Raw genomic sequence first — 15,415 nt, forward strand, 5'->3', positions numbered from 1 at the left:
CCTCCACGTGAGTTTAGCGCTGTCAGTACCTGTAACAGCAATTGGGGGTAAGGCGCTTGCCGACTTTCCTCGCGGTCAGGTGCTTACCCCACATCCCTTTTCATATATTGGTTTTGTTGTCACACTCTATTTGCACTCCTGGGTTCTAGCATACATGAGTCGTCGTTCCTGTGTGCACATAGTTTAATTTGAAGCTATTCACTGTGTGATTTAGTGCACATTTCCCTTGCCATATTCGCTGCCTAAATTCTCGCCTGACTAATCCTGATAAATAGAAAAGAGGTAACCAAGGATTCCCAGCCTGATGACAGGTAATATTCACAGCATGTGAATCTATGAAAGATACAATGCTGGAGAAACGAAGCTGTACTTTAAAAGAACACTATTTAAAGTACAGCTTTGTTTTCTGAGTGTGCACTGCATTTATTGCATTTATTATTATCCTACCCACTTCATTCATTTCACCACGCCAAAACTTAGAAGTGCCTATAGGGCCATGTGCTGGACTGGCCGCGGCCATCAGGCCATGCATAAAGCAGAAGTGCACCAAACGCGCCACGACAGAACATCCCTGAGCAAAGGAGCAGTGCCTAACGAAGGTGTACTGGTTCACAAGTCTCAGAAGCAGATCAAGTGTTTGTAAACAAAACATTGCCTTACAATAACTTAAGTTGCACTTGATTTACTGATTGGAACATCATTTCTACTTTCATTTCTGTTGCCGTTTGGTAATGGATTTAGGTCTATACAGCCAGTAATCAAAAGAAGAAGAACGGCATGCAGAATCATTGCCACAAACTAGTGTGAAATAGAAGCAAATGGATTTCAGAGCACAATTACGTGTGTTAAAGTTTATCTGGAAATACCAAACACAATTAAGGGCCATGTTTTAAAATACGGTGTGTGCACTGTGAAAAATCCATGGAATTTGTGCCCTATTCCCAGGAGGAAGCTAACCGATTTGAGATCTCGGGGGGCAGGGGGTGGGGGGCTTGCTGAGCCAGCAACATGTAATACCCCTTAGGGAACAGGGCAAGTGGGATCCCACTGGGGGTGACCACCCTTTAGGGGGGTCAGTGAATCCCCAGAAAGGAGTAATATTTATCCTCACTCTCCCCCAAAATTGAATACCTTTCTTGGCTATGTGAGAGTTGAAACCTATAACTTAAAACATACAGGATCGCCCAGCCCCGTGGGAGTGCACCAGATAAAAAGCAAATCGCAAACAGCAGCAAAGAGAGAAGCCGCAGAACTCGAGGGAGTGAAGAGTCTCCTCGTGGGAGGCGTGGCAATGCCGTTCAAGCGTATGGCATTCAGAAGGGCGGATGGCACTGTGGAGAGGCAGCAGCGCCCGCCTTGTGGGGATCTGGAATGGCCCGGCCTCGAGGAACAGAAGGGAGCAAGAGACCAGCGTGAAGGAAAGCCGCCACCTGAGCCCTGCAGAAAACCAGCAGCAGGAAACGAGAGCAAGTCGAATCAGAAGCAGAACTCATTGCCTAAGCAGCTCTGCGTCAAACCGATTCACTGACCTGCCAGGGGAGCACCACTGAGAGGTCGGAGGTACCCAGTGGCTCCAGGAGGAGGACAGCGACAGCAGAGCAAGGGGAGTAAAGAAGGCAGGGAGAGCACGCAGACGTCCCACAGTGGGTTGAGCCCAGAGAGACGCCCAAGGTGGGTGGGAAACGAGAAGCCCCGAGGTGGGGTGTGCCAACAGATACCCCAAGGAAGAGTGAGAAGCGGGAAGCCCCAAAGCGGGTAGAGTACAAAGAGAGCCCAAGGTGGGAAGAGCACAAGATAGCCCCAGAGTGTGGAGAATCACAGGAAGCCCCAAGGCGAGGTGAGAATACAGAAATCTCAAGCGGGTGACTACAAGGAGAAACCCCAGGCATGGAGTAAACCATGCAAAGCCCCAGAGTGGGGAACGAGAGCAAAACAAGCCAAGGAGTGGGGATACAATCCATAAGTCCCAGGGTGGAAAAAAAAGAGAAACGGGGTGAGGGGACCAGAGACTGAGACCAACTACGCTGATACGAAGGAGACTGGAAGGACGCTCAGTGCACATTTTGGACTGTGCATCTAGACAAAGAGCCTATAGTCAAGGGACACCAGGATGGGGGTCAGAATCCAGCCACCATCCCTTTATTTCAGGCAATGGGTCAATGTATGGCTTTATTTACTTTTGTATTTACTTTATGGTGGTAGGGGAAGAATTTAGGTTAGACTAGGTTTCTAGACAGAGGATATAATTTATATAGGATGTCCTGACAAGCACCCAGTTACATATTTCTGTTTAGAGTAGGGCATAGAGAGGTATGCTTAGGCGTTATATTTTAGTTTTTACAAAAATAAAGAAGTGTTGAGACAGCTTGCCTCCTTGTCTGTCTCCTGATTATGACCTACCACAACACCAATTATAGAATTAAGTGCCCAGAAGTATGCCAGAGAACATTGCTTATGGGACACGCACACATTTTACATTCCAAGATAATGCCACAAGTTTAACCCCCCCTAGAAAGTGGTGCTTCTGGCAACGAGTTGCATGGTTCGCATGTGCACAGAAGCGGAGGAAAGTAGCGTTTTAATAGGCGTGGGCTAATGTAAAAACAGTGGATAAAAAACAGTCATTTAGTGGATCACAGGAAGGAAAAATCAAATTTGAACTTTTGAGTCTCAAACAACACATGTTAATGTTAATGTTAATGGACATTTGTACCGCGCACTATCACCGCCGGAGTGGTCCCCTGGCGCTCTGGCAGCTCTGAAAGAGGAGGGGGGGTAGGAAGCAGGAAAAGTGCAAGAGAGCAGTGATGTGCTATTGGTGGCCTCAGCCTGGTGGGTCTGTTGGCTGGGCCTAGGGTGTTTGCGGCCGGTAGTCGTCGTGTACTGTTGTGCATGACTATGTGTGTTTTTGTTTTGTTGTTGCAATGTAGTGACGTTTGTGCGGTTTGTTGTGCTGTAGGTTTTGGTTTGGAGTTTGAGAGGTGTATGTAGAAAGGGAAATTGTTAGTAGGGTTGGTTAGTTTGCGTCTCTATCCTGAATTGAGGCTCTCGGCTTGCATAGTCTCCCCTGATGCGTCTCTGTCCTGCTCTGGGTCCGACTGGCATACAAGGATCCTTACTCCTCTGGCCCCCACCTCTAACAAGCTCTCTCATAGCTCCCCTTATCCTCCCTTCGTACTCCTGTGGCCAGTGCACCTGCCAATGTCAACATCTCAGGTAGTGGGGTGATTTCCAATATCTCGATAATTCCACACCACTGCGGTACCTGGCGGTAACTAAGGGGCGGGCGAAAGTGTTGGTGGGATTGTCTGGGTTGGTTGACTCAGTCTCTGTGCGTTCCACGCACTGTGTTCCAGTCTATCCGGTGTCATCCATCCAGGTGCCGTGGGAGTTACCCTCTCGGGTCGGGGATGTCCGTGTCCTTTCCGGTTTAGTCATCCTTTTTCCGGTTTTGGTTTCCAGATTTAGTCTGTGGTGTTGAAGAGCCAGGTTTTTAGTGATTTCCTGAATTTTAAGTGATCTTCAGTGTTTCTTATTTCTTTTGGGATGTTGTTCCAGGTTTTTGCAGCTAAGTGGTAGAAGGAGGTGCCTCCAAGTTCTTTCTTAAGGTATGGTTTGAGTTCCATGCAGATTTTGTTGCTTGATCGGAGGGGTCTCGTTGGTTTGTAGACTTATTTTATTTTGTGGGAATTCTGCTCCTTTTCCCCTGATTGCTCTCTGCATTATGCACATTGTTTTGAAGGTGATGCAATTTTTTACTGGTAGCCAGTGTAGTGTTTTTAGGGCTAGTGTGATGTGGTCTCTTCTGGATAGTTTGAGGAGTGGTCTTGCTGCTGCATTTTGGATCCCTTGCAGTTTCTTCATGAGGTATTCTGGTATTCCGAGGTAGAGGCTGTTTGCATAGTCGATTTTTGACATGATTAGGGCGACGATAGTGAGTGTTTTGTGCGTGAAGGAGAGGAAAGGTAGAATTCTTCTTGCCGTGTGGAGGAGGAAAAAAGATTTCTTCACTGTTTCATTTATTTGTGGTTCCAGGGTTAGGGTGTTGTCCATTAGGACTCCCACATTTTTTACTACCTTTGATGGTGTTGGTGCGTTTCCCATTTCCGTAGGCCATGGGATGGAGGTTTCGTTCTCTTGGTCTTTGGACCCCATCATCTGATGGGAAAGCATGAGGAGGAGGAGGTAGCGGTGCTCACTAGTGGCTGGATCCCTCGAGGCCCGGCCCTCCGAGGCGCTGGGTCTCCGCTCCTGGTGAAAGCGCTGAGGCGCCTGAGGGGTGTAGCAGTAAGGCTGCGATGGGTAGATGTACCCCATAGGAGACCAGATGCCTGTACCTGCTGTCCGCTTGCAGAGGGAAGGGGACTGGAACCTTCTTGCAAGGTGCGTTCAATGGGCTAGAGAATGGGTGGGCCCTAAGTTGAATCCAAATGGCCGCCGGTATAGCAGGCTCCGCCACATGCCTATCTGCCATTTTGGAACCTTGCGCCACGCCCTGGGCAGGAGGGTGCGAGGGCTCCGAGCCACGAGTGGGCTCAGACATGGGATACATCTTGGGTCTTGCCTCCGAAGCACAAGCGTTGACCTCAGAGATCACTCCAGTAGGCGGTGATCCTTCGGCTTGATGGCCGATAGTCGTAACGCCCTGACTCACGTGCTCTGGTAGGCTGCGCACCCTCGGCACCTGTGCTGGTAGTCATGCTGGATCGGACCGAGGATTGACTCTTGGAGGTGGCACCTGATGATCCTTTACCCCTTGGGGGCAAAGAAGAGGACAAACTTGATTGCCCTTCTGAGGACAGCCCTGTAGGGCTCCTGTGCCCCTAGGCTTGGGAGCTGGTAGCCTTGATGACCTCAGGTCTGCCCCGGTGCATCTGGAAGAGCCCCCGGGCCCTTGGCTTGGGAGCCGGTAGCCTTAGGCCTACCAGAACCTAAATCGGAGGAACCCTTGCCTGTGGGAATCCATGGGAAGGAGTTGCTGCGCTGAGGAGCCATGCTGAAGAGAGGGCCTGGAGACAAAGTCCTTAAGGTGCGCCAGGGGAGATGTGTGGAATATCTCCCTCCAACGTGACTCGAGCGCAGCAAGCCACCACACATCACAGCTAGAGTGCCTAGGTCGCATGAAGCACATCTCATGAATACTCCTGCAGCAGAAACGCGCCGGGGGAGGCAAGGCACCGAAGGGAGGTTAAATAAGACTGAAAAAGAAAGAAGGGGAGCAAGCGGAACGCTTAAGTTTCCCACTGGGTGCCAGGTCAGACACTGTCCATGCGAAAAAAGGGAATGAGGTGAGACACCAGAGGGTGAAGCCTCAGCAGAGCTTGCCCGCGCGTGCTATGCTAAATTTAAAGAGAAGCTCAATTTTTCTGCATCAAATGTACCGGTACCATCCCCATGCTGGGGGACACCCACAAGGACGGTGGAAAGGGAACAGGACGTGCGAGTATGTAGGGCACCATCAGACCGATTTTGATGATGGAAGCTCTGCTGGGGGACACCCACAAGGACGGTGGAAAGGGAACAGGACGTGCGAGTATGTAGGGCACCATCAGACCGATTTTGATGATGGAAGCTCTGTGGGTATCAGAGCTTTGCTAGATGTGCAGACCCTCTCTCTTCGTGTTGGGCAGGAAGTTAAGGGTGTGGACATTGAGGATGCTAAAGATGCGGCACCCGTATTCGACATTTTGTTGGCGGTAATGCTCTGCAAGGACAGAGGGGAACTTCAGACGGTGTGGGCATGGGAGACACTGGATGACAAAGCAGCTACAGCACAGGAGGAACGAGACACGTAGCAGAAAGGCAACCGTAACCACAGAGTTACAGTATATCCAGGACAAGAATCCAATACAGGTTTCGGCACTTAGGTTTTCAGCTGAAATAACCACAAAGAAACCTATAAACCACGAAACACAATAATCAATGGCCAAATGCTAATATCTTCAGCCCAGGATCGAAACAGCCTTATCTTACTTATAAGAACCACAGGACACTCGTCTACTCAGCATCCTAAACTACTAAAAACAGAATGATATTAATAATTCATACAGCTGGGAGTATCAATGGACACACTGGCAGTTGCACAGTTTGCAATTCTCAACACTGACAATTCTTGCACTTAAAATGTCAAGCCTTAACAGTCACCTACAACAAAAAATACTTTAGGTCACCTTTTATAGCCTATAAGTTAATAAAGTGAAATTATAATTTAATTGACCTTCAAAAAATTGCAAGTTCGTAATTTCAAATAAAGAAGGACAATTGCATAGAAGAACAAGAAACTGATCGACAGCAGATCATTGCGCAAGACGGAAAGATAGACAGGTCCCAAGACACAAAGAGGATTTTCTTTTTCATCCCTGCCTCAAAAAATGTGCATGCTTCCACTTCTATAGCCTTATCCCTTGCAATCCATTCCTGGATGTCACACTTTTGTCAGGGGGGCTTTCCTATATTATTTACAGCATATGACCTGCGTGAATAAGCATTGAAAAATGATCACAGAAATGGGACATTGCGGAGAAAATCCTGCCCATTTGGCAACAACTTCCAACCCAAATTCACAGCCCAGTGTACCTTTTTCTCATGTTGTACATATTGCCTTTCTTATTTGTGATAAAATAAAATATATGCTAATAATGCTACACAGAGCGATGGATGTGACATTCGTTGCAGTGCAAGGGGGTAATTTTGTGTGCCTTTTCATTACAGACCACAGTCCTCGGCCCTTTGTGGTCCAGGATGCTTTCTCCCACTGCTCATTTGACAACAGGGGGTGAGCAGCAGGAGAAATAAGGGTCTGCCAGAGCAGTAGAAGTGTGAGGCTTCTGCTATGGGGCTCACTCCCCTGTGGGCCATCTACACTAAGAGGCCTCAGATTGGCAGCCATAAAAGGTACCGTTGCCTATGCCAGAGTGGTTGGGTATTCAGGGTCAGGGGGGAGGAGAAGGAGAGTGCAGGGAAGCAACTCTGTAGCATCTCTCCACTCCTCCGGTTCTTGCAATCTGCAAATTATGCTTTAAGCGACACAAGGACTGGGGCGGTGAGGATAGCTGGGGAGCCGGAGGGTTTGGGGGGATAGAGGGGCAGGGCGTGGGTGCAAGCACGCTTAACTTCTTTTGTTTCTCGCTCCTCTGTCATGCAGCAGAAGCACGTGGTGTCAATGTACATTTGGCATGCAGGTCACCTCCTTGGTCTCTCATCAGGGGGCAGCCTGCATAACATAAGGAATTCACTACACAAAATCTAAAAATGTTGGTTTTGCCCCTGCTGGTTTTTAGGGTATGTTTGGAATACAATTGTTGAAGTGCATAAGACTTTGTGAGATTGAATGCACACACACACACACACAAAAACATGTAAGCCTACTGTTCCTCCACATTTCTGTACAGCTGCCTCAAAGCCACAGAAGGATCGCCTGCAGATGTCCCTCCCTCATTTTTCTACCTACTGGGCTCGTCTTTCTCAGTTGACACGTTAAACTCTCTTTTATTTTTCTATCACATAATCCTGCACGAGCAATGGATTTAACCCTTGCCAACGGGCGGCAAATCAAGGATGGTTAATGAGATCCCAAAATAAGAGTCAACAGGGCAATCACAGTGGCATAGATAATGTATTCGTTTTTTTAAAAAAAATGTTTTACCGTTCTGGATTGTGATGGAAGAAGGCGGACATCTGCTGCAGAATAAATGGCCAGCAATCGGGTCTGTTCTCCAGAACACTGATGAAAGGATGAGGCGGGCTCCTAGTGACAACAGAAAAAAAACATGGTACATGAAACACGGCTGAACAAAAAAATAGACAGCCTCGTGGATTGGCACACTTGCATGGAGCCTTTCATTTCTCAATCACTGGACTGCATCCAGTCTTTGTACAATGGTTGAACTTCCTCTGATGCCAGCTGCTTTTTGAGAAATCTGACAATCCTTACCATTCAACCCCCACGCCTTGTGCCACTTGCGGGTTTGGCAAAGCAAGAATACTCGAATACTCAAATACTCAAGAAGAGCGCTGCACAGCGTTGAACAGCTGCTTTGGTCTTCGTCCACAAGGAGGGCTCAGAGTGTCAATGCACACACACTGGCAGTTGTGCGGGTTGCAATTATCAACACTGAACATTCCTGTACTAATTTTACCTTCAAAAAGCTGCACGTTTGTCATTTTAAATATAAAGCCACAATCACATACAACAAGAAAAAGACAGAAAAAAGGCATCAATAGCAGATCATGGCATAAAAAAGAAAAAGATGGACAGATCCCGAGCCACACAAACAGCTCCATAGTAGGTTGAGATGTGTGCCTCACATGATGAGATATTGAAGTAACAGAAGTAGCTACAAGTCTTGATTCATGCAATTGGAAAGTAACGTGGAATCAGTTCAGAGTGCCGGTTCATCAAGTCACCAGAAACCCCACAAAAGCATTGTACGACCATAAATCACAGTTAACTGAAATGTATTCTATAGTGGGATTAGGAGCAAGGCTAGGCATTGGGCTGTGGTGAGGGTTAGCTCAAAGCCTTTTTACTTCGGGACCTCATGTCACCACCACAGTCTTACTTTCACTCCTAAAGTGAGCCGCTATATCTATAAGGGAGGTGAGTTGCGGGAACCACAAGTACCAGTACACTGGATGTTTTATATTTGTAGTTAATCCAAATTGATTTGCTATGTGGATCAAAAGAAATGATCAGTCTATGTCAACTCGAATGGTTTAAAGTGCTTGTTTTATTAACATCTATGGTGCCGACGTGTTTCGATCCAACCAGGGTCTTTATCAAGGCTGCGAAGGTTTAACCGTTCTTCAAAAAACAAATGGTTAAGTGTATTAGATGATAATACACGAGGACACAGTAGTAGGTGACAAAATAAATCATGCACCACATATCATCCCAATGTGGTTTACAAATATAAAACATCCAGTGCCCTGGTACTTGTGGTTCCTGCAACCCACTTGCTTAACTAACTATTGGGCCAAATGAGCACTGTCCCGTGGGGACCAACAAACCGGCAGCAGGACCAATACCCCAAGACTACTATAATCAGTGCAACAATGTACCGTTACTAGTGCTTTACCCTCTACCTCTATATGACATGCATTACTTACTGTAATAGCATTTCTGATGATTGTATCTGCTTAGATTCACATGCTGTGCATATGGTCCGACATCCAGTGGTAACCGCAGAGTATTGCATCTCGTCTTTCGGGGACCGAAAGGGGACGTCGGCATAGGCATGTCTGTAACACTATCCCTATCGTGACGTGTAGTGTACCCAAATTCCCTCACACGCCGAGGTCCCTCCGATTGTATTTTTTCTGCCATGAGGGAGCCCAAGGCTATAGTGAGCGAGTACATAAAGAGAGAGAAAGTAGTAAGACGTCTATGTTCCTTCCACCCCGAGCGGGGAGGTAGCGAGAGGGCATGTGAATCTAAGCAGATACAATCATCGAGACCCTCAACCTGTGACCTGTAAAATCCAAATGTTATAGATGATATAGACACCTGTGTGATTTGTATAGTGACATGATAAACTACTGAGAGTCTTTTGAACAATTATTATTTAGTGCATGCATTATTTAGAATGTATTCATTAGCTTAGATAGTGACCACTCTGCTTCACGGTGACCTGACCTTCACCCATTCGGAGCACAGATATCTGACGTCCATCCTCCCGCCAACCAAACAACCAACCAGGAGGAAGAGATGATGCCCACACCTAAGACACCACCCTGGCTGTCCAATCCGGGTCCAACGTAGCATCATATGTTAGACGTGTCATTGTACCTATATAATGTACTGTAAAATTAATTTTGCAGAGCGCTCTCAGATCTGGATAAACTTTTCCTTGAACTCTCACAGCCTGCTCTCTTTGCCTTATTCCCTGTCCGGGGAGTGTCTGTTTTATTCTCTTGCACGTTGAAGACGGGGAGGGCACAAACATTGTCATCTGAGAGTGTTCAGAGGAACTTTTGTAACACCCCCACTTTAAAGCCTCCATCGTTGCCATGCGGTCACTGTGATTGATTGTTTTCGGTGTCACCCCTTCACTCGGTAAGCCAGTGGTACAACAGTTTGGAGAAGGATCCTACGTTTTCTCTATTCCTGGCAGTCTCTTGATAATTCATGCTCTGCCACAGCTGCCCCATTCTTTACCTGCTGCCATGGTAATGTTGGGGTTTCCTGTTGGGCTCCTGAATGGGAAAGCCCAATCCATTTCAATTTGTGTAACCAGTTTGTTTCTCTTGTTCCAGGCCAGGTCTTGCCAGTTGGGCAATGGTGACACAGATTCAGAGATTGCTTGATCCTAAATAATACACAGCATTATTGCTCACTTATATTCGAATTGTAAATAAGTTGTTTATAATTCAATTGCTGCTGGAAGCATCTTTATGTATACTGTGGTATTTACCCCCAGCGACCATCAGTAGGAGGTCTCCCCTTCAGTAGATATATCAGTAGTTCGGCAATGAGTTTACACGGAGGTGACTCACCGGTGGCCCTACTGTCTTCATGTCCATTAGCTAGGCGCATTGCAGGTGAAGCCGATGGTGTGATTGGTCACAGCCATTCTAAGACATTCTTCAGTAAAACAGCCAGTGGTTGGGCATGGAGAGTGGGAATCAGAAAAAAGCAGGCCCATGTATTGATCCCTCCCCAAAGCATTTTCTAGCACCCTTAAGGAGCTTGAAGTTAAATGGGTAAGGGTATAGTCGGCGATTCTGACAGAGCAGCCCATGGAGTCCAGCTTGTATAACACAACCGGAATGGGACAGAGTTGCAACGTTAGAAACGTTGATTTTGCAGGTCTCAAAATGTGCACTCACCACTAGCCATTGGCTAGTGATAATTGACTCTTGGTGAGCATGAATTGGTGTGCCGGGTGAATGTGGAGAACTCAAGAGTTGTGTGACTTATGCCTGTCTAGTAGCTTGCAAATGGATTTTTATACGCCTGTATCCTGTATGTTTATATAACAGACTGCATATTGTGGCAAGCCAGAAGGAGGACCCAGACCAGAGGACAAGTTTAAATATAGTTTTATTTAAATTAAAGGAAAAATGCCTCACTGACCCTACCACTATCACTGACCCTACCAGTAAAAGGGAGATACCTTCCTAAAAAAAAACCTAAACTAAGGTGCTTGTCTATAGCCAAAATAAAAAATATAGTCCTGGGTCCTAACTTATCGATTAAACTGGCCCTACCACTCGGCAAAAACACCTAAGAAGATAGGTTGCGTGCTGTAAGGAATCAGGAGTAAGACTCATACAAAGGAGCATTGTGATGGTTGCTATACACTTTTATTAAAGAAAAAGAAGGGCTGGAGAAAAACCTCTCTTATCCTATCGCTACAAGGAGTTTCCCTGCCACAACGTAACAAAAGGATGTCAGTGTCAGAATGTCTAAAAGTAAAGAGTCTCCGTCTTGTGTCCAAAATTCTAACCTGACCCTTAAATGCTAACCTCAAAATAAAGTGCAAAGGGATATAGTCTTTCAACTGGCCATCTAGCTTTTTTCAAAAGTTCCAACACAAAGTTCCAAAAGGTGCAAAATAAACAAATAATCAAAGTTACACAATCCTCAGGAGGGGGAGTGCCTTTACCAGAGTTTCTCAGGCTCTTTATAGTTCACAGCCACAGGTTGCTTTCAGAAATAAAATGCAGTTGTCCAGTCCATGGGGTACGCATAGATTTCACACACCTAAGAGGTTGTCTTTCATCTTCTTGACTCTCACATTTTATTTGCAATTGGGTGCAGGTCCCAGGCTCGCTATCTCATTGCCCGGCATACTTCCTGCCAGGGCTTTCTCCACATGTAAAAGTCAGACTCATTCAGCCACCGGTTCTTCGACCCCCCTTTAATTTGTTTCATCCCGTGATGCACTCTGCGTCTCCGCTCCCTTGCTCAGGTTCTCTCTGTGAATATCATAGTCTCTCCTTGGCATGCAATACCTGCTGCAGAGCGCACCGGTTTCCCAATTCCCCTCACTGGTCTTGTGTGGTGTTCTCCGCACTCTTCTGCGGCACCTCCTCCTCCTGTTGGCGTCCCGTCCGCTCTCGGTACCTGCTATGCCTTGGACTCCTCTCCATAGTGTCTCCTGCTGCAGGCCTCAATTTGGCGTACCTTTGACCTCTGAGCTTCTCGTGACGGCTGGTTGGAGTTCTCCTGCTCCCCACTACAACTGGCTTCTTCCTCGCTTCCCGACCAACGTCGGGCGTAGTGGATCTCCATCTTCCTTGCAGTGCTGGGGTTTGAAATGTCCCGGTACCAGTCGGATCCATCCAACCACTAGAGGGTGTCTAATTCTGCAGCTTCAATGCTCAGCATTGCTCTCGTGCTGTTCCTCGCCTCAGTCCTTTTGCAAAAAGTATAGGAAAAAGCCCTACTATCAGTGCGAAGTGGATGCAGTGGACCTATATACCAATAGGCCGTACAGATTTGGGAATTCAAGGGGTTGGTGTCATACTGTGAATTGGAAGAGATACCATGTTCCTGCCAGTGAGTCTCCTTCCCACCCCCGAGGGTTGTCTCCCCCCCCATATGGCTCTCCCTCAGGCAGCCACCCCCAGGGTCTGGATCAGGTAGCGTGTGATGAATCCTATGGCCCCTCACTAAACCCCTGCCTAAAGTCTCCTCCTAGGTTGCCAGGGATAGACACATGCTTCCTGATCCTGACCTTTCGGGTGGCGTTCTATGGGAGCATCACCTGGGAGGAGAAAAGGACCAGGGAAGTGAGAGGAATCCGTGAGGTAAGGCAGTATTTGTCTGCCTCTAGTAAATTATGTAATGGCTTGTTGTCGTGAGATTCTGTATATTCCACAAGTTGAACACCTTACTGTGGGTAAAAGTAGTCTTCAACCCGGCTGTTGAGCAGGTACAGGAATGGCCACCTAGTTGTGAAGCTCCGTGCAGGAGATAAATCCTTACAGCAAAATATCCTGCTCCTAGTCTACTACGAGAGCTCACAATCGAGGTGCAAGATTGTGACCAGGTGCACGACCGGCAGAATCCCATCCTGCTTGGTGCGAGGATAACGAAGATACATCGAGGGATGCGTCAGCCCGACTCGCCGTGGAGCGGCCGCCCGATATAGACTTCCAGGACATTGGGGCTGTAGAGTGACGCTGACGCGCGGCCCGTGCGGCCTGTGAGTGGGCATTACCACTAGTCTGTGATCACAAGGTATACATGGACCCGGTGCCGCGTAGGAGGTCCGCCGAGTGCTGATCCGTGTGCCGGAGTTCGCTGGTGCCTGGGCTTGGCAGTTCGACCGACCTGGCACGGACAATACTTTTAAAATCTGACATTGAAACATCAGCTACGGCGGATCGCCTGGTGCCTCCGGACTGTTACCTGGGGCACTGCATGACTCTGGTTGACAGCATGCAGCTCGTTCCGGCCCTGCCCGGAGAGGCGGCCGCTGAGGTCTCTTCACCCTGTCGCAGCGGCGACAACCCACAGGGTGCCTAATCAACGATCATACGGTCAGGCGGCACTCATACCCTGGCCACTATAACCCATTTGAAAACAATGGGCAGCCCCCGGCCCTAGCCACCGGACACTGCAGCCCAAGGACTGCCTCTCTGTGCGTTCCTGGCTGTTGGGTCGGGCTTGCACGTTCATCGAATGCCCAGCAACACTGTGGCTGCCCGGCGACCGCTTGCAGCACTCCCACTACCCCAGACAGGGGGAGCCCAATACAGGCGAACAGGGAAAGCAACCCACAGGTTCGTGCCCGTTTCGGTTGAAAAAACAACTATATTACAGTAGGAAATGTGTCGGCCATAATGGAGGAAAAGGAAACCGTTAACCTTCACACTGCTCTCATCTATGGTGAGGCACGACTAACTGGGGAACACCTCTAACGCCACAAGGTGAACGCAGTAGCCGGGGAGGCGAAGCTGCAGAGGGTGAGATTCGACATCCTACACACTCTGCTGCAGTGCTGCGCCATACCTTTACTACCTCCGCCACCATTGTATGTCACTGAGAGACAACGTGGACTACGAGCCACTTAGGCCCACACGCAGTCTGTCGGACGGAATACAAGGCGGTCAGCCCTTTTTGATATGGGGCACCTGAACATTCCCACTGCACGCCCGTTCATGCTCTGCCCTCTCTTGCCACCAGGAGGGCCCAATCACTGCTGGCAATCTGGCAGCATACGCAGAGGCAACACGCGAGCCATCAATCTCAGCGCCTGAGGACAGGGAGTCCCATCCTGATGCGGCAGGGCAGGAGGACGAGGTATGAAATAGAACTGACACCCTGGATGCCGAGGGAGCTAGGCCTCTGGAACCCATGCTGAAGGCACATTGCGAACCAGAATCACCCTGCTGCCCGGCATCTCAAGGCAGCAGACAACTGTACCCCAAGCAAATAAGCAACACTTAGGTACTGAACTACAGAGCGGGACATTAACCCTTGTGCAGCGGGGTACTTATAAGGTTACAGCCCCATTCGATAGCGAACACTGCCTTCCGCCACTTGACCAATACCCACGCTGTGGAATGACCTGATGGCGGAGTAAGCATAAAGCGCTGGAGGCTCATACCAGGGTGCAGGGGCAGAGTCGACACTGAGCCCACTGAGGGGCAGCCACATTTTAATATACAGGTGGGCGTGGTCACAATGGGGTTGTACCGCTCGCTGATTCAGCCAAAGAACCCGCCTCTACTACACCAGAGCACCACAAACGGTACGAACAAGATAACTCTTAACAACCACCAAGTACTGCTGCCGACCCAAATACTTAACACAACAAGCCCAAATTGTGAATCAGTGTCTATATTACAAAGAGAAGCCATAAAACACACTAGAAGAAATTAGAATAAGTCATACTTGCGACTAACTCTTCAAGAAGCTAACATGACCAAAGGTGCCAGCAAAAAGAATTGCCCAATGGACTGCTTCACGGGACCGAGATCCTCGCCCCCAGAAAGTATCCCCTCAGCCAGCAGCTCATTGGCATCAGGCAAAAGGGAAAACTCGAGAGATGATCATCTACTACAGACAATGCAGAACGGGTTCCTAGCCATAATGTGAAGCTGGACGATATTGTGGGCACATAGGATCACTGAAAGCAAAAATAGAGAAGGAAAGCGGCCGCATCACCGAGGCCGAGGGGCCCACTAGCACGACCCGAAGATACCATCGCACGCCATGACCGTACACTGAACTCCATACAAATGGAACTGAAGAAAATGGTGAAAATGCAAGGACTTGGAATCAAGGTCCCGAAAGAACAACATCCGGTTTTTCAGGATCCCTGAGGCGACAACTACAGGACCTATGGAAACTTTCATCGAAAAACTCCTTCAAACACTTTTTGATTCCTCAAGGTTCTCACCACAGTTCTTGGTGGAGAGAACACACCGCACACTTGGTCTTCCTCCGCACTCCAGTGCCCCC

General features: G+C 48.3%; 1 protein-coding gene across 2 annotated transcripts in view; it reads right to left on the bottom strand.

The window, feature by feature from the left end:
- Window positions 1–15,415, bottom strand: part of FOCAD (focadhesin) — a 2,926,805-nt gene that overhangs the window by 2,690,992 nt on the left and 220,398 nt on the right. For both annotated transcript variants that reach the window (XR_011282193.1, XM_069630760.1), the window contains exon 6: window positions 7,646–7,747. Coding sequence is in view for 1 of the 2 variants with exons in the window: in XM_069630760.1 (XP_069486861.1) it covers window positions 7,646–7,747 (102 nt within the window). In the remaining variant the exon portion in view is untranslated. The remainder of the gene's footprint in view (window positions 1–7,645; window positions 7,748–15,415) is intronic.

Source organism: Ambystoma mexicanum, chromosome 6q, assembly GCF_040938575.1.
Source record: "Ambystoma mexicanum isolate Mex_15411 chromosome 6q, UKY_AmexF1_1, whole genome shotgun sequence".
Lineage (NCBI taxonomy): Eukaryota > Metazoa > Chordata > Amphibia > Caudata > Ambystomatidae > Ambystoma > Ambystoma mexicanum.